Raw genomic sequence first — 25,948 nt, 5'->3', positions numbered from 1 at the left:
TCCTTACCTAACAAACTAGGTAGGTAAGGCTACAGTGGACATCAACTTCATCACTAATAGTAGTAATCTTGCTTTACATTGGGAATACAAGCAAGGAAAATTTTTGATGTATTAAAGTTAGGCAATGTGGAAAAAGTAAAAGATGGAGTGGGGTATAAGCGAATGATATTCCTATCATGGTTCTACAGATGGTCTCATATTGTGGTTACTTAATGGCCACGAGTTTAATTTCATAATGGCAATGGCCCATGGCTCTCCGCATGGTCAACTGTGTATCCACGTGGTTCATGGCTCTCCACTAAAGAAATTGCCTTTCACCAAAGAATTGTAATTTTGAAAATTACTAAGGTGATACACGCAACTAGACATGGATAATGAAATTTAGGGCAAGGAATTCATGGATTTGGTTCTTGGACTTTTGATTCTACTATTCTAGTTATGATGATCTTATAGTTATGATGGTAATGAGACAAGTTTTTCTTGATATCTGCCCCACCTTGTGTCATCTCATTTGAAATAAATATGAGATAGATTTAGGAAAAATTTTCAAGATTTGGATGTATTTGGATGACTTAGTCTCGTTCCAATGAGTCATGGCCAAACCCCTAGCGCCTCTCCACTAAAGAAATTGATCTTTACCAAAGAATTGTGCTTTTGAAAATTACTAATGTCATAATGACAACTAAACATGTAGAAGTCGATAGTCATTGTAAGGAATATTTCGATTTGGTTTTTACAACTTCAATTCTACTCTTCTAATAAAAATCTAAGATTGCGTGTTGTTCTCAAAAGGTACTAAAAAAATTGTTTTAATTAATTAATTTATTTTAATGTTTGGTTTTATTATAAAAATTATGAAAGAAAATCAAATATTATTAAAATTAGTTAGAAATTTATGTATTTTAAAATAATTTAATATAAAGAGGAAATAAAATTAAATGGGGTTAAAATAATATCTAAAAATAATTTATTAATTTTGAATCAATTTTTTTTTCCTTTCTTTTTACTCTCTTTCCCTAAAAAGTTTTTCTAAGAACCAAATGTAACTTAAAGTGTTTATGCAAGATTAAAGTGGTGTTAAATGAGTAGAAAAATGAAAATTAGACTCTTAGAAAGTAGTAAAAAAATTTATTATGTTTAATTTTATCATGAAAATATAAAAATCAAATATGTAATTAATGTTTGTTAAAAACTTATATATTTTTAAATTATTTAATTTTTACATAAAAATAAAAATATGTAAAATGAATTTGAAATAATATATAAAATAATTTATTTTATTTTATTTTCTTTTCTTTTTCTTACTTTTGTTTTTTCAATTTTTTTTGAAAACCAAACACAGTTAAGGAAAAAAGGATTGGATTAAAAAAATAATAAAAAATCCTAAGAGTGTGGCTATGGAAAATTTAAAACTTAGATATAATTCTCTTTAAACACGTGACAATTAAATTAATAATGAACTTTGGGTCAATTCTTCAACTATATTTATCGTATTATGAAAAGCCCTGTGGCCTTACAACCACCATAGGAAGTAATATGCCACTGTCACATTTATTTACAACCACAATTCAATTATACATACCAAAATTATTTTCTGACTCACATCATCACAACTGTTGATTGATTGGAGAAGTGTTATGATTTTTCTTGACTTTTTTCTCTTAAACTCTCCAAAAAAATCCAGCTTCTTACAAAATATCTATTTATATAAAATGGAATGTCTAAGAAGAAAAATATCTAACTAGCATGTAATTATCTAAATAAATTGTCATTTTTATCAAATTACTTTGAAGAAATTATTTGATGTAATATTTCAATGTATGTATTATCACATGATTTTAGAAAACATTTTTAATTTAAAAAAAATAGATATTTCATAAAATTGAGAAAATACTTTTAAAAATCTAAAACTTATAGTGTTTTGGATAAAAACATTTAACAAATGATTCTCGTTAAAAATAAAAAAAAAGAAAAGAAAACTTGTTGTGAAAACGTTTCCTTTAAATAATTGATACAGTAAAGAGATGATGCCATCTTGATCCGGGAACATGGAGATGAGCCGAAGGTAGGTTTAGATATTAATGAAATTGAGGAATTTAAAGGGATCCATCTACCATTTGATTGGTTTTTGAATGTGTCATTGGCTGTTTCTAACGAGGATTTGGACATGAGAGGCCCCAATGTTTGGGGACTGGAGCTTGATGGGGAAACAATCAAATGCCCTCGTCAACGTAGGAGGCGTAGGAACAGAAGTGAATTACTAATCCTCTATAAGTAATTGTCACCGGCATGCATAGAAATTCAAGGACGAATTCTCAATATCATTTTCATTGGTCTTTGATAGGTCCTTTTCCACTACTCCAACTTGGCTAAGTCTAAAATCCCATGTGATATCAAGGGTTTTTTTTTCTAAAAAACAAAAAACAAAAAAAACATATTTTTTAAAATATGTCGCTTTTAAAAATATTTATGATATATCACACTTTGCAATAGCAAAAGCCCATATAGATTTTACTTCATGTTATTAATATCGATATGTCACATGAATTTTGTTGAATTTTATTAAAGTCGTGATTTAAGAATATGATTTTGATGTATTTTATTAAAGTTGTGATCTGAAAACATCATTTTTAGTGTGTTTTATTATAAATGATTTAAATGTAAAATATTGATAACTTTGTTAAAATACATTAAAAAATAACAATAATAACAATAATACATGAGTTCAATCAAAAAAGAAAAATTAAGGTTATGTTTGGTTCCCGAAAAATAGTAAGGAAAGAAAAAAAATGTAAACGAAAATGATTTTTTCATGTTTGGTTATCCTATGAAAAATATAAAAGAAAATCAAATATAATTAAAATTAATTAAAAACTTATATATTTTAAAATTATTTAATCTTTATATTAATGAGTTAAAATAAATAAAATGAGTTTGAAGTAAAAAATAAAAATAACTTATCAACTTTTAATCCATTTTTTCTTTCCTTCTATTTTTCCTTTGTATTTTCTTTCCCTTACATTTTTCCTCAAATTTTATGAGAACCAAATATAGCCTAAGAAAAATTAATACATTTATATAAAAAATTCATTAAAAAGGAAAAAAACAATTAAAGTCATGCTTTTAATTCATAATTTCAAGATGAGACACGAAAATCATGTCTTTGAGACACGTCTTCAAAATAATATGCTTAATTTGAAAACATAACTTCATAATGATGTATTGAAGTCGTGTCTTCAAGTCATAATTTTAAGATAGGTTCGGATGCGGCAATTTTTGCTAAACTTCTGTGATGATAAGTGTTATAATTTTGTAACATTATTTATTTATTTATTTATTTTGTATTACTATGAATTTATAAAAATTTGAATGATATCATTAAGGTGAGTAATATTGGAAGGGAAAGGAAATGATAGAATTGACATGGTTGCAGAGCTAACAGCTATAGGCGAGCCCACAAGAAGTAAAGGCCGATTATGAGGAATAGAGGCAGAGGCCACGTGGGGGGTCGGAGAGAGGTCAGATGGTGAGATGGTGATCACGGCACTGGGAAATTGGAGCCAACTTTAGAGTGTGAAGACGAAATCCATGGCTTGGAATGCAAGTATGCAACAATGGTTTTGGCGTTGTGGATGAGCTAGGTATTGGAGCCGAGCCCCACCACGCCAATTTCCCATCAAAATTAATAGGGGATGACAAATGGGGCGCGTGACAAATGAAGAAATGCTTTAATCATTCATGTGTGGATGCATAATAAGACATGGAGAGAGGCCGAGAAAGGCACGAAGGACTGCAAAACTACCCGTTATTTGAAAACGAGCTTTGGTTTTGCAATATAGCCAAACTATTTTAGGACCCCTTTGTCCGCAGGTCCCATTTCCTTTAATGTTAACCTTTATTCCCAAAACAATGATAAGAAGCTTACCCACCTCTATTTTAAGATCTACTGCCCTCACACATTTTCCCCCAACAACTCCCTCTAGGGTCTTCCCCTCCCCCTCTCCTTTCCTCTCCTCTCTCCTCCCATGGAACAACCACTCAGTGTAGATGCTGAGGCTCAAACCACCACCACCACCACCTCCTCCTCCTCCTCCTCTTCTTCTTCGGCTGTAAAGATTTCATCAGACATCCCAGGGAGAAAAGAAGGAAAAAATGGTGACAAGAGTAGGAAAAGGGGTAAGAGTGGCAGTACTAATAGTGTGAAAGATGGGAGGCGCCCCACATATCGGGGAGTACGAATGCGGAATTGGGGGAAATGGGTGTCGGAAATTCGCGAGCCCAGAAAGAAGTCTAGAATATGGCTCGGGACTTTCCCCACAGCAGAAATGGCGGCTCGAGCCCACGATGTAGCGGCGCTTACTATTAAAGGCCACTCCGCCTATCTCAATTTCCCTGAACTGGCTCAGGAGCTCCCCCGCCCGGCCACCGCCTCACCTAAAGATATCAGAGCGGCGGCGGCCAAAGCGGCGGCATTCCATCATCCGACAAGCCATGAAGGTGATCAAGCGGAGCTAATTGGCTCCCATTCCCCGGCTGCTACCGTCACATCAAACGACTCCCAGGACTCTTCAAATTCAGCATTGACAGATGACGATGACACATTCTTCGACCTCCCTGATCTGTTCCTCGACGTCAGTCGTCAATTCCATGAGCCTCATTACTGGCTAGGGTCGCAGCTGGCTGGAACTGAGACCATGGAATATTCTTTCTCATGGGCGTAGCAACAAGGAAGAAGACGATCGACGACAATTAATTTAGCCCACTCTCTTTTGACTTCCAAAAGAACAAAACATTTGGTGATGATCCCAGAAGGTGCTGGCTTGCTCCAAATTCCGACGGCATTCAAATCATCAGTGAAGCAATTCAATTATGGAGCATATATATATATATATATACATATATAACTGAGCTTGGGTTCAAATCAACAAAAGGGGCGGTCCGTGGTCGTCCACATATATATATAAACCTCCATTGCTGCCCTTCAGCTTCATCAGAAGAGGTCTGATCGATCATCCTTCTCATCATCCTTTCCATCTTTGAACAGTCGCATAGTATTAGATGACAATTAGCCTCCATGTACATGAGTGAGACTGCAATAAAATTTTCAGCTTTCATTGGATTTTATTCTTAATTCATCTTTTTCCCTCTTGGAACATGCATCTGGTGATGAGGTATAGTATGAGAGCTGGCCTCCTCCCTTTTCTTCTCTCTCCTTCCTCTTTCTCTTTCTCTTTTCTTTATTTTAATGTGTTAGTGTTTTTCAAAGGTAATACTACATAGAAAGAGCATCTGGGTGGAACATCTTTGCCAACATCACCATTGAATAAAGAATTGAAAGTAGAGAAAAAAGAACTGGAGAATCCAATTATTCAACAATCGTACTTCAGGCACATATTTACTACCCTCTATTTACTTCACAAAGAGACAACAGTAGAGACAAGGCATGCGGGAGACAGTCGATCATAGAACTCGGACTGATCAGCTCTCAGTTAATTCATTGGATGCATACGCATAAGCATATGGGCCGGTTCCTCTGACAAATTCTCAACTAAGCTCTTATCTTAAAAGAGTAACAAGTTTCAACAAAATGTATATTAAATTTGGCATAAACTCCTTTCCCCTGAAAAATTCAACAAAATAATTAACAAGAAAAAGAAAAATTTCAAGCCATTACACCAGTGGCAACCCATAGGAATATTCTAAGTTCCAACATCATGCATGATCTCATCATCACAGTCCCTTTCAGCGTCCACTTCTCTATCCTATCCTATCCACAACCCCCTACCATTGCTCATGACCACATAAGCCCATGAATAGAAAAAAAATCTTCTCCAATTACCCTTCAAAACCCAACTAAAAATCCTCATGATTACAGCAAAAAGGCAGCTATGGTAGCATGATTGCACGGATTCTAGGGTTTATGGACCACAAATTGCTAAAACATATAGCAAAATGCATATGTACATATATAGCTATATATATGTATATATTTGAGGCCATTACCATCCAACCTCATCTCCGGGGCAGCCAGCAAGTTAAGATTTGAATGTTCTAATACACGACGAGTGGTGCAAGAGGACTTTTTGTGAGATATTGTCTGGACTGTCTAATAGTGTAAACAAATTTGAGGACAGGTAACATGGAGCTAAGAGAAAACGACCATTTGAGTGCGACTTGGAGCATCTTATGTTGCACCATCAAGTACTAAAGTAGATCAATTATTCAATACCGATGAATTAGACTTAAGGTGGTGTTAATTTAACGCGTCGACACCATGATCGTGACCTAAAGCTTGATAATTTGCAGGTACAATTATCAGAAACAATGGGGGACAAAAATTAAAGCTGGTTAATTTATAAAATTGATATGGGTTGGGTTTTCTCATTGCTTGCATAAAGGTTTAAAAGGGGGGTGGATGAAGGGAATAGAAAGAGGAAATATCAAGGAGACCCATCTCTGTCTAGCTTTTTGTACGTGGACTAGAAAAAATTTGCATGTAATGCTTTTTTCTCCTTTTTTTCTTTTTTTTTTTTTAGTCGATTTGTATGCTTTTGATGCATAGGTTATAGGCCCCTCTAGCAATATTCTTATTTGGGTACCAGGAAAAACCAAAGTGCAAGGAATTCCGGAAATAAAGCCATTCATTCAATTAATAGTAATATATCATCATCTTTCCCCCAATTTTCTCTGTAGTTGACACCCCGTGGCTCTATTTTCATACCCGACTTCATTTGGATGACCAATTCACTATGGGGAATCCACAAAAATGGAAATGAAATGAATAAAGAATTAATGGGTTAAAAAGGTCGATATGATCAATATATTTGTAAATCTAACATCAAGTAACCTATTTTAGACGTAAATATCCTTTATTACTTCAAGTATTTATATATAATTTTTTAAAAAATATTATTTTTACAAAAAAAAAAAAATTATGACGATTAGATATCTAAATCTGAATTTTTAATAACCCTTTTAATAAAATAAATCATGAATAAAAACAATTCAATTCAAACATATCTACATGACAACTAATCCCATAAATACAACACCACAATCTCAATGTGGGTGTATGTTGACATATATGATGATGGGTTGTATGTTAGTCAAAATATTAACTATTCTAATTATTATGTTTTTCATTATTATTAATGTTGCCGTGGGAACCACCCTCATCTGTTTTTGTTTTTGTTTTTTTGGGTTCTGTCTCTTTTAATTTTCCTGCCTTTTGCTTTATTGTTTTGTGTTGAGTGATAATGTTGACAAAGCCTGAGTTGTAAAGTGGGTTTTGAAGGCATATATGGGCATGAATTTTTAAAGGAGGTGATTTTTGTTATAAAGTAATCCTTTACAATTGACACAATGTCTTGCTTTAAATGAGGCAGCATCTCTGAAACATAAAAATAAAAAAAATAAAAAACTGACGTGGGAAATCTATAATCTCTCATTCACCATTTCATTGACATAACTTTTTCTTTGTTTTAAAAAATTTAGAGCTTTGCTTTGGACTCAGTCTCATCATAAAGTCTCAAAGTGCTAAATCAATAATTTGGATAAAGAGCAAAAACACGTGATCCACGATTAAAAAATCGGGTCGATAAAAGGTTGTTTGAAAATGGTTTTCAATAATAGTTTTCTGGTTTTTAGAATGAAAAAAATTAAAAAACATATTTAACAATCAAAAATTGTTTTTCATTTTTTATTCTTAGGTGATTAGAGCTTGTTTAACAATGGTTTTCAAAAATAGTTTTCTGTTTTTCGTTATAAAAAAAATAAAAAACATGTTTAACAATAAAAAATTACTTAGAAAAAAATATAGTGTTTAAAAAAATATTTTTTATTATTTTAACTTATTTTATGATGATTGTTTTAAAAAATAATTATACAAATATATAGAATAATTAAAAATAAAACATTAAATATAAAAATTATTTTTAAAATATTAAAAATAAATTAAAAATATTTTAGGTTTTCAAACGTATTTTTATCCTACAAAACATCATAGAATAATTTTCAAAAGTGTTCTTAAAAATGATTTTTTGTAATTGTTTTCAAATATAGTTACCAAATAGAGTTCAAAACCCTATTTGGTAACTATTTTTTTAAAACAGTTTTGAATTAAAAATTGTTCTTCAATGTTTTGTAAAACAAAAGTTTGTTTGAGAACCTCAAATATTTTTAACATATTTTTAATATTTTTAAATATATTTTAAAAATAATTTTTATATCAGATGTTTCATTTTAATTATTCTATATGCTTATATAATAATTTTTTAAAATAACAATAAATAAAAAAAATGAAAATAGTTAAAAGATGTTATCAAAAAACAACTAAAGAAAAAATAGGAAACGGTGTTTAATTGTCAAATATATATTCTTATTTTTTTCATTCTGAACAACATAAAAAACTGTTCTTGAGAACAGTTACCAAGTAGATTTGACAAACCCTAACTCTATGTAAATCTCTACTTTCCTCTTAAATTATTGGTTTTTTATGTCTTCCATTTGCAAACAAAATGATCAGCATGGGCCTTCTATCTTATATTAATTAAATTGAATATAATGCATTAAAAAAAAAAAAGGTACTTGGAATAAAGCAAGCTACCACCTACAAGGACAACAATCTTATATAATATTATTAGTTGATGAGGGAATCAACATCAACGCATGTGTTTAGCTTTTGAGAATATCATCAATATAATCCATATATAATATGGTTGGTATATTTTGAATTAATTAATTTTGCAGAATCTTTTATAAGTGGAATGTGCAGGGTGGAGATGATGAGAACAAATTACAAATTTGGAAAATTTCAAAAAGGCAAAGAAATTATAATAATAAAGTAAAAGGGTAGTAAAGACAAAAAGTGCAAAACTTGTGAGTCAAGTTAGAATCTGGTATTATTACAAACCTTCTATACGGGCCACGGCAATTAATATTTTTTTTTTGAGGTGACAGGGGTGATGGTAGACTGTCTATTTCTTTTGAAATGGCAGATGTATCATGGATGATGCAACCGGCTTATAATCATGAGAAGGGTCTAGCAATAATTATTGAGAAGTTGTTGTCCTTGTAAGCAAATTTAATAGCAGCATGTTAATGAAAAATTTAAAATTAAAAGAAAAAGAAAAAGGAAAGTCAACAGGAGAGAAGCTTTGTTGGCAAGAAACGAAGTGGTCTTGGAATATTATTTGGGACTTGCTATTAGCATCCGATGTGGGAGCGGCAGGGCTTTTTCTCTTCGGAAACATACCATAAAGCTGGAAACAAACATTGGTAAGGGGAATGGCATTTCGCTCTTTCCTATGAATCATATTCAAATCTCTTTGGCATCTTTTATCTCTTAATTGACATTTAGGCGTGGATATGGTGCCGGGGTGGATTAAAGTTGTCAAAAGAATATCTCAGTGAGCTGGAAAATACTTGACACCTGTGAAAATAGTAAAATGGTTTACCTGTTCTAAATTCTCCCGCAATGATGACAAGTAATCTAAGTAAAATAAGATCAGGTATTACATGAAAAAAATCCTTAGAGAAGACATTTTCTATTTCTATAAAATGGGAATACAATTTTTGGAATGGAATTTTAAGTGTGACATAATGTAATGAATGTATGTTATGATTTCTGTTTCCACTATTTTATTTATATTTACATTAATATTTATATAAGCATTCGTGTTTGTATTAATTGTATCGTACTTGACTTTGGTACATTAAAAATTATGTTGAAAATCTAAATTATGAGTTCTTTGCAAATTGATTAATTAATATTTATAGTCGGTTCATAGTGTATTTTTTAATTGGAGGAATGATTTATTTTGATCATTAGGATGTGTTTTTTTTTATAGTAAATGCACTAGTATGTATGGTTACATATTAAGTAGAACTTACAGTGAATTATGATATTGGTTATTTATAAGTTTAACAAACTATTATGTTATATTGACTGTCAACCTTAAGTGAACATTGAGATAATGTTAGGTTTTTAGTGGCTTTCACCTATGGATGAAACAATAAGGTAGTTATATATTCCATACGGATTAAGTCATAGTTGATTAAGGTAAGTGATAACAAGTATTCTTAATAAAATATTCGTGATATCTCATGGGATTGAGACAATGCATCTCTCAAGTGATCTTAAGGACTTGTGATTATAAAATCTACAAAGTTGTAATAATTCTTAAATGGGATTTAGCATATGTCCTTTATAGACTAGAACATATCAATTGATCACAAAATAAAAAGATATAAGGTTAAAGGATTATAGAGGTAATATTAAAATATTGGTAGTTTTTACCTTATTATATTACAAATATAAGTTCATAAGGAGTATGTATGCAATGGATATACTAAATAGTAGGTCGTAGACTTAAGAAATTAATTAAATTGGATTTAATCAATTTTCAACTAAATGTAATGTCATGAAATATTATAATACAATTGACTTTCTTTAACGAAACATTTAGTTAACTTCATATTTGGATTTTGAAGGAGACGATATTTTTCTATGGGTCTCTATAGTTCCTGCTCCAATTCACATTCTTTATCGGCATAAAGTTTTAAGGTTTTATGAAATATTAATCATTTATGTTCATAAGGATATTTTGATAAAAGCACAAGGTTGCAGAGGAATTTATGATTAATTATTTTGGGTTTTTATACATTGGGTTAATTAATTAATTAATTAATTAAAGTATATTAAAGATAATTAATTAATTAATTAAGACTTAACAAACTATATTGAGTAAACCAAACCTAAGCTAAACTAAAGTCTAACTTTTTAGACTAATTGTCTTCCGAATTCCCTAGTCTCACTTCTAACTTTTCAGAATTTTGAGATCTCTTCTACAAAAGAATTGGGTTTAGGAACAATCAAACCCTGGTATGATTTCTAACACACCTTATGGGGCCAAAAGTTTTGAATTCTAATGTTCCTTTTATGCTTCGAATCTTAGAGGCATGCTTCTCAAAGCCCAAATATCATATCCCAACACTCACTACTTTCTACCCAAGGGAAACTAGTGGAAATGCATCAATACTTGATATGAAAATCCATCATTTCAAAAATACAAGGAGTAGAGAGATTATACTATAAGAGTTTTCATAAGGTTAATGAAACAACCTCTATATGCAAAGTTGAAGGAATCACCTAGAAAAGGTTCATTTTCATACCCTAATTTAAACCCTTGAGCCATAGAATAATGCCTAGAAAAGCATCCATAATTTTGGTTTTTTCAACATCTCTAAAAAAAAGAAAAAAAAAGAAAAAAAAAAAAACCTTGGTTGCTATAAAGAACAACTCATCATATGGGCTTACGAGACTCTTCATGGGCTGGAAAACTTAGTCGAATATCTTAAGGAAGAATGTCAACCTATAACTCTATCCTAGAGAGTTTAAAATCATCATATTAATACACAACTAAAGTTTCTTTTTGGGAACAATTTTTGTCAACATGTTTGAGGTATTCTTTATAGTGTGAATCTTCTTCAACTGAATCACATTTCCTTCAGTTGTATCCCTCAACTAATGATATATTATTATCAAGCTTAATTGGTTTAGGAATGATATATGAAACTGTTACTTAGATTCATAGCACCGATTGTCACATTAAACCACATACTTATCTTGCTTTAAACCTAATTCTTAGATTAACCACAATATCTCCTTAATTACTTTAATGATAGCTATATACTTAACTTCTATTGTGGATAAAGCAACAACTTTTGTAACTTAGAATGTCATGATGCAACTCCCTCTCCTACCATTTATGTTAATAGTAATTTATGTCTTTGTAAAACTTTCCAAGACCATCTAAGCTCCTTTAAAACACTAACATATGTTTGAGCTATCTCTTAAGTACTTAAAGATCCATTTTATTACCTATTAATTTTCTTTTCTTGGATGAGCTATATCTAGCCTAGTCTATACCATACATACATCAAACTCCCCAAAATTAGAAGAAAGGAATACTTTTATTCTTTTTTCTTTTTCTGTTCATTTGAAGTGGGACAACATTTCCTATAAAGTTTGAAGTGACCATTAAAAGAAAAGCTAACTTGCTTAGCTTTTAACCTCTCAATATATTTTTGCTGAGACAACTATAGCTTCCTAAAACTCTAATACATATCTTAATCTAAGGCATTGAACTCTCTTGATAAAATGATTGCTTCCCATGCTCAATCGACCCTTGTGTAAGCATACCAACTACATTCAAGGTCAGAGATATGCTCGAGCTTGGCTTCTTCACCCTCAAGAGATATGGTGAGAAAATCTTCCATTATAGGCTTCCAAACAATCTAATTTGAGTTGTTAAGTTTTATCACAACAATTGAACCCTTCCATTTTCATCATTTTCCAAACTAGCTATCTCCATTACAACCTAGCTTTGAAACCACTTACTAGGACATGGATAATAGTTGTTGAATAATAGCTTAGGAGAATAGTTCAAACCTATGAATATAGCAAACACAATGGGTAAAACAACTACATTCATTCTGCATAAGTTCAAAATTCTTCCACAACAACAACAACCCAACAAGAGAGGACAACAAAAATTGAAGAATACCTTCCCACTATAAAGATTCTTTAATTTCTAAAAGAAAATGAAAATACAACTCTTCACTAGCTTCTACAAAATGCAAACTAATGGAAATATATTAGTACTTGAGATAATAATTCATCATCTAAAAAATATAAAGAATGTGAAGAGGGTAAAATGATTATATCACAAGGCTCACAAAGGGTAGAAGAAAGAAACTCCATATGCAAAGTTAAAGAAATCACTCACAAAAGTTTAATTAGTGGTACCAAAACTCATTTTATCTTAGTGGGTATTTGGTAAATTAACTTAATAACTTGAAGTGATTTAATAACTTAATTTAAGTCATTAAGTAAATAAATGTATTTGATAAAATAATTTAATGGTATAACTTAAAGTAAAAAATAATTTTAAGTAATAAGTAAAAATAATTAACTTATTCTAAAGTGTAAATCTTTATTTTATCTTTTTACCCTTATTTGCTCTAGTTACCTTCACGATTTCCTTTGTTACTTCACCACCTTCATTCTTACTTAATTTTTTTTACCCTAATTATAATTTATGAGGATAAATATGTCAATTTGATGATATAGAATAAGTTTTAAATTAATTTTATCAAACAAACTTAATACTTAAAGTAAAAATTAAGTAATAAGTTTTAAGTTAATAATGTAAGTATAATTTAACTTAAAGTCAACTTAAGTCATCGAATAACAAGTATTAAGTTTTACCAATTACCCCATTAGTCATAAACTAAAAACTCGTTATGAATGAAAGCTTCAGTAAGAAGGTACGACATCTTATCCAAAAATGATATATTGACTATTCTTAGCGATAAATTAACAGTTTTTTTTTTGTTTTTTTTTATGAATTGCACTTTCCTCCCTTTTTATTTTGTCATCCTATGGAACCCCAAATTTTGAGAAACTTCAATCCTTGTTGTAGGGATTTTGTTTTTTAAAAAAAAAAAAAAAACAAAAACAAAAATATCATTAAAAAAACAATTATTTGCAAATAAAAATACTCCACTTCTCATGGCTTATTTTACTTTACATTAAATTCATCTATTTAAAACGTGAGTTCATTTTTTATTGACCCATTCATTTTTTACATTGAAAATTATTATATTAAACTCGTTTTTTCAACAACCGAGTTCATTTTTACAAGAATTTTGAAATTATTTTTGATATAATATTATTTTAAATAAATATATTTTTAAACATTATTGTACCATGGCAAAAAAAAGCCCCTAATCGAGGAGTATGGACCCCTTGATAAGGGCATTTATTTAATGACCAATTGACACAAGTACAAGCCCAAAAAGCAACATATATGTCCTCCATTCATGCATGGTAATAAGACAAAAAAAATTCCCCTATAGGAGCCTTGCAAGCTTTTTCCAATAATGAAGCCAATTATGGGACGTTGTTACATCTCTTTCAATGACAAAGGCAGGTTTTATGGTGCAGCCCCAGGTCAGATTCATAGGACCACCTAAGAACAAACCCCAAATTATTGAGGTACTTGGTGAGACATTTTGGTTTAATCCTGTACAGATTGACTAAACAGGCATGATGTTAATTATATCTTGCAGAGGACATTAAGAACATTCAAGAGAAAGAATTTTGATATTTTTTTGTTCATTTTGGAATATAGTTTGAATGTGCATTTTCATTAGCCTAAACCCGGTTATGATAGTGTGTTTGGTACGAGAGAATGAAAATGAAAATAAGATAGAAAATATTGCATAGAAGAGAGGAATTAAAATTGTAATATAAGTAGGATTTGATTTCATACTAATAATTTTTTTATTTCTATTTGTATTCTAAAATATAATCCAAACATATTAATAAATGGTTGTAAAATGGATTTTTCATTCTCACTTTCTATTGTAACATTTCAAGCCCTATGTTTGATTTTTTAAAAAATTTAATTGACATTGAAAGGATGAAAATAAAAATAAAATAAAATAAATTTAAGGTTCATAAATTATGTTGATAATCTCATTAAACTTATTTCAAATGTTTTTCTTTTTCTATATAAAAATAAATCATCATGATTATTTAAAAAAAAAAAAAACTCAAATGTTCAATAAAAATTAGAAAATATTTTTAAAATTTTGAAAAATAACTTGTAATGGTTATTAAAAAATTATTTGATAAATGATTCTTAAAAAAAAAAAACACTTTCCAGAAAAGCCCTTTTATTGAAAACGCTTTGAATTAAAGACTACCAACGCTCCCTAAATATCACAAACTTGCACATGCTCCCCACTGGCATCTGCTTCAGCCGAAGGCCCATTGCTTTGGGCCATGTGGCTTGGTTTGGCTGAGAACCATGGGCCGTTGGGCATATTGTTACCAAAACCGCCTGTGGGCTTAGTGGTTTAGAATTTTCCACTGTGAAGAGATTTAAAAAGAGAGCTTTCATATTTTTAATTAATATTAAATATTAGGATATAATATTTATTTTTATTTAAAAAAAGAACAAATATTAGGATGTGTTATCATGAACATACAATAATATGATCTATTAAATATAATATTTTGGGATATCTTTCTCCATTAAAAATAATATCCTAAATATCTACATCTTGTCATATACATCCTTTTCAATACACTATCATTAGATTATCTTTAAGATGAAGAGGTGTCTTGAAAATGAATATAATTCAAAGCATGAAATTGTTTAAGGGTTAATATATATTTTTTTTCACAAAAGAGGAAAGTGTTATGGAAAATAGGAATAGACAATATAAAAAAACAGAATAAGAACGTATAAATTTATAAGGAAAACCCTATATAAGAAAAACCATGAACAGGGAATAAGAAAATTCTTATACGTCATCCAATATATATATTCCCTCCATTGTCATCATAGATCCCTAAAAATTCGCTTGCATCTCTCCCATTTTGTACAAATGTTTGATATAGTGAATATTTTATTTTTCTAATTTAAGGTTTTTCACATAAATTTATGTGTTCTTATTCTCTTTTTTTTTGTATTGTCTATCCTTATTTTTTTAGTTACATAAAGAAATGGAATCAATGTCACTATTTTATATAATATTTTGGGAGAATTTTTAATAATGGTACAACCTTATACCATACTTTTAATGAGGCGGTCGATCTACATTAATTGAGGGTAGGTTTACCATGGGATATCATATTAGTATATTGAATTTCTTCCTACTTATCCAATTCAAATTAATTCCCTTAAGGAAAAAATTTCATTGATTCATTAATTATATTTAAGTTTTTTTTTTTTGGTATTTTTCCCTTCCTTTGTCTCTTTTTTCTAATTTTGATGTATACACTATTTTATAACTTAATGCTTTCCTATATTTTCAATCATTTCCTTGTGACCACGAAACTTCCTATGTTATGTAATTGGACCAAATTCCATATTAAGACATGTTTGTATTAATTAGTAGATGGAACCATTGAATATTGAAAAAGACGTCTTTTGACAATAAATGAAAGGAAAATGAGTGAAACGAGTAGGTCTTTCATTAAAGGGTGTTAGACAAAATATAATTTTTAATAATTTAAAATTAAATTAAGTTTATAAATCGATTTATTAAAATATTTTTTAAATTTCAATTTCAATTAATTTTAATTAAATCATTACAACATATAATTCATATTATGTGTAAAAAATTCCTTCAAAGAAAATTGTATTTATTGAAGGTTGCTTTAACTTTTATTTGATTATTAAAAAAAAAAAATCATTGTAAAAGAAGTGTAACGTGTATTGTGTATTGATGTGAGTGAGTGATTAAAATTAATTAATTTTTAAATGGGTAATATTTAATATTTAATTGAGATTATGGTGCCAGTTTTTATACGTAATTTAAAGAAAATTATTTTTTATCTTTTTATATTTGGGTGGGAGCTGAAAGGGCGGCACCGCTGGCACTTGCCCAGTCTGGCGGTGCCCAGTCTTGATCACAGGCCCCACGTCAGCTGCCACGTAGCCCCTTCCAGACTTTCTCCTCAAGCTTGTTTCTGATTTTTCCAACATAAAAAGGCGCCATTTGCTTAGCCTGACATTCAAAAACTTCAAAACCTCCAAAACCCTAGCTCACTCCGAATCACCAATCATGCTTCCTCACTCCTACACCACTGATCCCCAATCAAAGTCCCAATCCCTCGCCTCCACAATCCTCGCCGCCTCATCGCCGCCCCAAATCTCCGCCGCCTGCGCTGCCGTCGACTCCTTCCTCCACCACCACAACCCCGACCAGTCCCGTCACTTCTTCTCCATCGCATTCCCAACCCTAATTTGCAAGCTCTTCGGCTTCGATGACTCTTCTCCTCAAAACCCCAATTCACCCAACGGCTGGATCGACGCCGTCTTTGCATCCAACGATCGCGATTTCGCCTCTAGGGTTTTCAACCTTCTCTCCCCTGACAGTGTCTTGATGCAATCCATCTCCGCCGTGGATCGCCAATCTCTCGTCAAATATGTGTTCCCCGTCGAGCGGTTACCGGAGTGGGTTCGTTTCGTGCTTCAAAGCAACAGGGATTGTCGTATTTTACCCGATTTGTGTCCATTATTCAAAGGCAGGGTTAAGGAAGATTCCGTTAAGGGTACCTCATTTCAAATTCAGTTGAACGTGTTTGAGTATTACATGTTTTGGTTCTCATATTACCCTGTTTGCAAAGGAAATTCTGAGAATTCAAGAGAAATTGCTGTTCGGAAGAGTAGGAGATTTAGGTTGGAGAATTGGACCTCGTCAATTCCAGGATTTGTGAGTGCTAAGCGTGGATCAGAGCAAAAGACTGAGTGTAATTTATATGTGCGTCTTCTTTATGCTTATCTTCGTGCATTTGTGCCTATATATGATTTGACTGCTCATCAACCTTACCGGAGCTCACTACTTCATTACTCGACAATTTATGATGGTTCTGCTCTGTTACAAGCTGAATTTTTGGTTTATACCTTGATACATTTTTGGATGGTAGACAATGATTTTTCACCGTTATCTGTTAATGTCTGCAAATCATTTCGGGTGTCCTTTCCATTTCGATCGGTGCTGGGTGAGACACCTCCAACTTCTGGGTTGGGAGAAGTGGTGAAGTTGTTTGTGAAGTATTTGAATTTGAGTGCGGGTGCAGTCACTGGTGGGTCTGATTTGGTTGAATATGGTGGGAGTCCAAGGTGGAAAGTTTCAGGTCCAGTTGATGTTGTCAAGACAAGAGAGGTTACAGGTGTTTCCACATGTCTAGTGTCTTGGAACTCCTTGATCCAGAGGCCTGTATACAGGTTCATATTGAGGACGTTTTTGTTTTCCCCAATGGGGGTTTCTATGAAGAACGTGTCCCAGGTTCTTTCTGTGTGGGTTAGTTACATGGAACCTTGGATGATCAACTTGGATGATTTTTCGGAACTTGATGCAATTGGGGACAAACCTGCTAAGATTTCAACAAAGGAAGTTCCACAGTCTCAAGCTTGTGGATACTCATCTTCATGGCAAGGCTATGTTTTATCCAATTATCTGTTCTACAATTCCTTGGTTATGCATTTTATTGGATTTGCACACAAGTTCCTCCACACAGATGGAGTGCTAATAATCCAGATGGTATTGAAGGTCTGTTTCTTATCCAGTTATCCTTCTCTTTTGATTCGGGTGGTTTGTGTGTCTGAATTATTTAAAACCAGTTTAATATTATTGGGATTTACGTGCATTGCATGATCACTTTTTTCCTTTATTTAATCTAAAAGCTTGGGATATCTTTGGAAGGCCATATTGTAGACATCTAGAGATATGACTTTTAATGACCGAATTTAAGCCATTTTAAGCCATTAAACACATTAAGTGTGTAGTGTAAAACAACTTAATATCATAAAAAATGGCTGGAGGAAGAACTAAGTAATAAGTGTTAATTCAACAACTTAAGCATAATTTAAGTAATTGAGTGTTAAGTTTTACCAAATGCCGATGATTCAATCTTGTCTAAGAGATAAAATTGTAGCACTCTGAATCATGACTTTTAACATGGGATCGCCTGGATTGAGGATATTCTAGTGATGCCATCTGTTTAGGGTGTGGTACTTTTTTATTGCGTGTTCCTCTTTTATATAAGACATGTTGCACATGCATATGATCATTTCTTCAACAAAGAATTTATGGATGAGAGTGAGATTTGTTCATGCGCCAGTTTTTTATGGAGTAAGAATGTGGCACAACTAAATAAAATTAATTTGGCACATAAAGTAAATGCAATTAACTTAGTCAGAGATTTCATTTATGCCAAGTATAAATTGTGCGGTGGTAAGGAAGGTATTTGTGTTTGTACCAAGTAAAATGACCATAACAAATAGATCATATAATGTTTTATGGTTTTACCTGTCTGTCAACATGTGTCCAAAATGTAAGCATGAACTACTAATAACTCTGGAATGAGTATGCGGTTAGCCTAAAAAGTGTCCTAGGCCCTTTTAGCATTGTATTGTGTCTAACTTGTTGGCCGGTCATGTAGTTTGCTTTGAACATCAGTTGACCATAGCTTGGTCTTGGTCCAGCCTATTTTTGAAAGGGACAAGGCGTATTAAGGTGCAGAGATCTCCTAGAGCCTAGACCTTTGGCACCTTGTATGCATACATGTATACTTATGTGCATCCTTCAGTAGGTGCTATTAATGCAATTGTTCTTAAACCTATAAAAAAAAAGGATCTCCTCCCAGAGCCTAGGCACAACCCAAGGCCTGCCTGTTTGAAGTAAGGTGCAATGTGCAATTTCTATAAAAATATTGCTAATTTAAACATACTAAAATTTATTATATATCTATATATCACCTAACATGATGCACCATTTCAAACATCAACATAAAGCTTTTTAAAGATTAAGAAGGAAAATGAAAACCAAAACAAAACAAACAATAACAGAGTCAGTTAAAAGTAAAATAAAATCAGTATCATAAAAACAAAAATATTAGTTTTAACAAAAACAAACAATAAAATTCAGCTCTAAGAAAAATAAAATCTGTTTTTTAAAACCTAAAAGTAAAAAAATCAGTTAAAAAAAAACAGTTTTCAGTTTGGGATTATCAACAGCAACCAAAAAAAAACCTGCAAAGAGGGGCTACTGCTATGCTGTGGTAGAGTGGAGCCACAACCAGGTACATGTGCTTCCTCTTCGTCTTATTCTTCTTCATGGAATCAGCCCTAAAACGAGTGTTTGTTTTTTGGAGGTGGGTAGGTGAGCTTATACAGGGAGGAATAAAACCAATGTTGTTTTTGGTTTTTTTTTTCTTGAATAAGCCCTACAAACTGACATTGTTTTGCCTTAATTTAGAAGTTTTAATAAAGAAAGGAAAAAAAGCACAAAAAATAGAAATAAAAAAGCCTTCATCGTGGTCTGTATCTGAAAATACAAAATGGATATATTGAAATTATAAAAAACAAAAGAAAAGGGAGTCTAAGTCACTCACTCCTTTCCTTGAGGTGGGTGTTTGCTTGCTTAAGGTCTGGTTTTGCTGCCAGTAGTGGAGCCTCAGCCAGGCACCCACCTCAAGGAAAGGAGTGAGTGACTTAGACTCCCTTTTCTTTTGTTTTTTATAATTTCAATAGGGTCTAAGCTCACCTTTAATAACATAGGGTCCAATCTAGAGAATCCTGAATTGCAATTTCTATGTAAAAAGAGCGTGTGATGCTTGAATATGGGATCATAGTAGGACTTCCAATTGAGTGTTTGAGCATATAGAATCCACATAAGGTCAATTTGTGAAAATAGTAGTGCACACTGCATCTGAGGAAAATGCCATCATTGGGGCATGTGCAATGTTTTATAGAAAAGATGGTTATCTGTTGAAACTGAAAGCACTTAAGCAGATTCAAGTGGAAAAATAGCCCATCAAAAGCTTGCTATTTATGGTGATTTAGCAATGTTTATACCCTGTCAAAGTGAGTATAAGTTGCAAAGATTGGGTTGTAGGGATTCTTGGCTTCTAGACAGGCATGCTTAAGTTTTTGCAATGCATTCATAATTTCCCTTTAACCTACATTGCAGCAGATGAAATTATTTCCAAAGCTAGTAAACTGTTTCTGGTTGGAACTCCTAAAACAAGACGGTGTGAGATGGAAAGGAAAGGATTTACATAGACAATCCTGAATATTTAGGATGAGGATGGTTTTGGGTTTTTGACGATCGTGTTCACAAAATGTATGTGAAATATATTGTTCGATTTGTTCAAATCTCATGTTACATCAAATCAGTTTTCAAGTCGCTGGGAAATCAATTTTAGTGCATTAATTTCCATTTGATGGTAAATATATTAATTATGAAACTGGATTAATATCTTTTTTATTTGAGATACTCTTAAACCCATATCTAGCTAGAATTGATATTAGGGAGGAGCACATTGTATTGCTCATATTAGTACTTATGTGACAATTTGCTGCATGTTTTTTTAATGGTTTTATGGCTGGATATATCTTTATTCTAAAATATTATATAAGTCAAACTTTTTTGCTCTAACTCTATTACTTGTCAACCTTTTCTCTTACAGGTTATAAATGTGCTGACATCATCAAGAGAGCTGATTGAACTTTTAAAGAATGTCGATACTGTATTTCATTCTAAACAGGCTGGATCAGGAAAATCAATGCTTAATAGTTTATGTAAATTTGTTCCATCAATTCGTGAACAGATGCAGGTAAATTATCCTCTTCCTCTGATTCCTCTGTTTTTCCTATTTCAATTTAATTTTGTGAGAGGAAAAACTACAATTTAGGCCCCTTCTGGGGACTGTGCTTCTAACTTGATCATATTTCTAAAGCATACAGCGTAATACACTTTCAAGAGGCAATCAAAATATTAACAACTTCATTGTCATTCTGAACCAAATATTAACTTCCATTTGTACTCAACCCAGTTCAACAAAGCGTGTATAACTGTGCCTACTTGCTGCCTTGGTTGGGTTTTGTCATTCAAATCTGTTCTTTTCTTGTCTTTCCAACAGTTTCAACTTGAATTAGATACTCCTCTGTCCTTACTACTATGTACAGGAACACATTCATATGTTTTTGGTCTACGTGGATGAGACATCCTGGATGACTTTACCCTCGTCTTGGATCCAATTAATGCCACCTCTACCTTCTTATATACTCATATGTTGAGTTAATCTTTTAGTCTGGCATTCTCTATGATGGTTCCTATTGCTAGGATCTTACTGCAATTTGCACCTTATTTATTGTTAATGATTGTATCTAATTGTCTAACTAGTCTGTGTTGTTTCTTTTATTATTTTGATATTAGGATTGGGAGGATGGCTTATGTGAGAGTGATGCTGATGGTTCCTTCTTGCATGAGAATTGGAACAAAGATTTGCGCCTTTTTAGTGATGGAGAAGATGGTGGACAGCAGTTATTTCAGGTTTATATTTTCTTTTGAATAATGTTTAGTATTTTTCCCTTGGAATAGTGGGTTCCCTTTTACCCCCATATGCCTTCACAGTTCACACACACACACATCTTGTTAATTTCATGGGGATCTAATCCAAGGATCTTACTTCTGTTACTGCAGTTGTTTATATTGCGTGCAGAGTCAGAGTTGCAAACCATTTCTGGTGATAATCTTGCCAACAACCTTCAATGTATAGATTCTCTAAAAGCCCAGGTAAGCTGCTTGTTTGGTGGCCATATTATAAAGCCCATGTTGGTGACACCAGGAGTGAGACAGTGTCAGCAATCACGGGACGAAATATTTAAGCCTAGAAGAGTTGGCAGCTGCACATTGGCTGATGTCAGATACAAGGGTGACTGGATGAAGAGGCCCATCTCTGATGATGAGGTTGCATGGCTTGCAAAACTACTAGTACGGTTGTCAGATTGGCTGAATGAGAATCTTGGGCTAAGCCCAGGGGAGAACAATCACTTAACTTCTACATGGTCCTATGTGGAGGTGTCTGGTGATGTTTGTGGCCCCATAGAGACCATGAAGATGGTGTGGTGTTCTATTGGTTCATGGCTTCTAATGTGGGGCGTGGCAGTAGCAGGATTAATGAGAAAATATGGTCTGAGGGTGAACCTGAGGATGTTAGCCTCCAAGAAAGTTGTAATGGTTTTGCTTTTGTCTGCTCTGTTCAGTGTATTAAAAAGGGTTTTCTGCTTCCACAGTGTGTAGAAAAAAACCAAAAAAAAAAAAAAGAAAAGGAAAAAGGGGGTTTTATATAGATTCAAGTAAAGGAAAAAAAAAAAAGATGAAGTACCAAAGAAAAAAAAAAAGAAAAGGTTGATGGTGAATGAAGGAGAGATTGTCTTTTACAAGGGTTTTTTGCATTGAGTTTTGTTGGTCTTGTAATTAAGCATGTGATCCAATCAATAGCAAAATTTCAAGTTTTTTTTTTTTGTAATTCTGTTTCAGTTCACTAGTCTTCAATTCCTTATTTTCATCGTTATTTGTTCTTTCTGCCCATGATGTTTGTCTCTATTAGCTGTATATGCATTGTCTCACAGTAGCTTGACAGAAATGTCTTGTTGGCTAAAAATAAAAAACTAGCATGAGAAATTGTTCCTGACTATAGATATGTATGGTTCTTGGTTCGGTTCTGTATTTTGGTCCACTGCTTCGGAGGGTAATGCTATCATCTTTAGTAGTTTGGACGTTCTAGATGGTTTTTTTTTTTTTTTTTTTTGCTGTGCAATATTTAAATTTATGTTTTATGTGATGCTTTCATGATGCAATTGTTGGAAGTTAAAAATGTGCACGGTCCAGTGTCAAAGTACTGCGTTGAGAAAGCAGTCAATCTGGATGAAGGTAAGAGTCAGGTTATTGATGATGATGATTCCGATGCTGATGAAAACTTGAATATCTCAAGAAATAAGATAGAAGATTCAGGGACTGGGAAGAGTTGGCAGTGCGTTGGCCAGAACTACAAGCTCTTTTTACAAGGCCAACCCCCTGGTACATTCGACCTGTTATTGTGGGGCTCTCCAATGGGAACTGGGCATTGATGTGGCTCTGCAAATTTCTGAATTTTTACCTTCTTTGGTGATATTTTGATGGGATCTTATCAAAGCTCTGTTAGTTGAAAGATAAACCAGGTGGTTTGTCTTTCCAGCGGTTTCAAGAAAATAGGAGAATTGGGTTTTGGAGTTGGTGGGTGGACTGTTCTCTTTAAAACTGTAAAGGCCTAATTTGGTTTCCTTGGAAACTTGTATACTGAAGTGTGCCTGCACTTCACATGGTAACCAAAAGGTTTCTTTGAGATGCGTATCTTTTTATTAAAGTCTGATTCACGTGTGAACTTGGAATACTACTTTTATTTATTTATACTTCCATCCAACTGCTTGGATTAGATTATTCATATTCAACAATTTAGATGAAAAGTTTAACAGATATTGATTCGATAATTTAATATTTTCTTTATTAAAATAGGTTCAAATATGATTTGATAATTATTCATGTTAAAATAGGTTCACATGGTAACCAAATAGGGAAAGTTTAAAATTGCTTTATTTTTATTTTTTATAAAATAGGAATACTTTATTGGCCAAAGTGCTTAATCACTAGAACCATCGTTCAAGCTCTTAAATAAGCACTCGAGGCGCTCAAGCGGCAGTTAAGTCCACTCAAACAATCATTCAAATGCTACCATGTTTTGGTAGTGAAGCTTTTTGAAATTCATGATTTTTTTAATTAATTAAAAATCTAATTTCGATCCCTAAGGTTTAAAAAAAACCTATATATATATTCTAAATTCATTTTAGAATCCGATGCTTCCACAAGAAAAAAAACCTTAACTTGCTCTATAATTTCCTAAACTCTCAAGGTTTGTAGATTCGATCTCCGGGTTGTTAAAAAGACTTGCATCCCTTAAAGGGTAAGACGAATCTACTAAAGCATTAGAGGTATTATGTCATAGATATGGATCACAATATAAATATTAAAGACTAAGTCTTTATGATAAGTGATGAGGTAAATATGTGTATTTTGATTTCATATTGTTATATTAGAGGTCTTAGACCCCTGATTTTTTATCTCTATGATTGGTGTAGAGGGTTTTCATGTAAATTTGTTCGTCTCTTAAGTGGATGTATTCTATTGTCTATTCATAATATTCTATAAAACTTAATTATTTTAATAAGATTTAATTCCCACTCTTTGATTAAATTGGGTTAAGATTTTCAATTCGTATATTACAATTTTTAAATATCACTCATTCACCTTCCTTTGGGTGTTATCTTTAGGAATGACAATGGGGCGGGTTTTTTCGAGTACCCGTCTCGTCCCGTCTCTAATGGGACGTGATTCAATTTTAATAAATTGGTTTGAGACGGGTTTGGGACGAGTTTGTGATTTTTTTTTTAAAACCCAGAACGGGTTCAGGAATTGCCTTGTCCCGCCCCGATTATATATAAAATTAATTTTAAAATTAAATTAAATTTAAATTTTAAAATTAAATTAATTTAATTTTTATTTTACTATTTTTAATATATAGATAATAAAAAATATTTTTATTAAAATAAGTTATAAAAATATAATAATTTAATTATGTATAAATATATTTATTTTAATGTAATTAAATATATTTTTTAAAAATTAAAATTAAAAAAAAAAGTTAAACGGGTTGGGGCGAGGCGGGCATGAGAATTTATCATACCTTGCCCCGTCCCATTTAATTTTTTAAATGGGATGGGGATGAGAATTATTTTGAATAAATGGGGCGATGTTGGGATGGGGGCGACCCATTCTGAACCCGCCCCGTTGCCATTCCTAGTTATCCTACTAGATAATCAGGTTTTCAACTAGTATTAGAGTAGACTTTTTAATTAAAATTCTAATATTTTTTCTCAATCATACTAATCCAATATTGAACAACCAAAGGCGGGTGCTTCCATTAATAATTCATCATATTTTGATAGAAGTAACTATCCCTAATGAAAAACTCAAATGAAATTTTTTATAAAAATGTAAGGTGAAAGGGTTTGGAATTCAATAAAATTTTGATAGGGAGCCCATTGAAATTCAATGAAGATTAAGGAAAACAGGTAAAGAAAATAAATTTTTTTATTTTTGTTTTTACTTTCTCCCTCCTAAAACCCAATGTTGTTTGAAACCAAAGTTTTATTCCAGGGGTTTCATTAAGACCAATCGAATGGCTATTTTTTGGTGTGTTGCTTTTTTCTACTTCAAATGTTATTTTCCTTTCTATACGGACCGATGCCATGAGGGTAGAAGAAGAGAATATTAGAATCCGTTTAACAGTGATTTCAAGAAGTGTTTTTAAAAAATAAGTTAGATGTTTGATACAATTTAGAAAACACTTTTAAAAATATTAAAAATCACTTGAAATACATTTGACAGTAATTAAAAGAAATGTTTCTAATTTTTATAATATTTAAAATTTTTTGCACTTTTTAAAATTACTATCAAATACACTCTTATTATATTAAAAAAATTA

General features: G+C 32.0%; 2 protein-coding genes across 2 annotated transcripts; both read left to right on the top strand.

The window, feature by feature from the left end:
• Nucleotides 1-3,920: 3,920 nt before the first annotated feature.
• Nucleotides 3,921-5,131, top strand: LOC117911335 (ethylene-responsive transcription factor ERF039-like). The gene has a single exon (XM_034825668.1). It carries the CDS (start codon nt 4,026-4,028, stop codon nt 4,719-4,721), a length of 696 nt encoding a protein of 231 aa, XP_034681559.1. The 5' UTR covers nt 3,921-4,025; the 3' UTR covers nt 4,722-5,131.
• An 8,813-nt stretch (nt 5,132-13,944) lies between these two features.
• On the top strand, nt 13,945-22,915 carry LOC117915472 (sphingomyelin phosphodiesterase 4). The gene is made up of 5 exons (XM_034831077.1): nt 13,945-13,994; nt 16,569-18,132; nt 21,053-21,199; nt 21,802-21,918; nt 22,069-22,915. Exons 1-5 carry the CDS (start codon nt 13,945-13,947, stop codon nt 22,666-22,668), a joined length of 2,478 nt encoding a protein of 825 aa, XP_034686968.1. The 3' UTR covers nt 22,669-22,915.
• Nucleotides 22,916-25,948: the final 3,033 nt, after the last annotated feature.

The sequence above is a fragment of the Vitis riparia genome, chromosome 1 (assembly GCF_004353265.1).
Source record: "Vitis riparia cultivar Riparia Gloire de Montpellier isolate 1030 chromosome 1, EGFV_Vit.rip_1.0, whole genome shotgun sequence".
Classification (NCBI taxonomy): domain Eukaryota; kingdom Viridiplantae; phylum Streptophyta; class Magnoliopsida; order Vitales; family Vitaceae; genus Vitis; species Vitis riparia.
The sequence above is the reverse complement of the archived record's forward strand: the minus strand, read 5'-3'. Positions and strand labels throughout refer to the sequence as shown.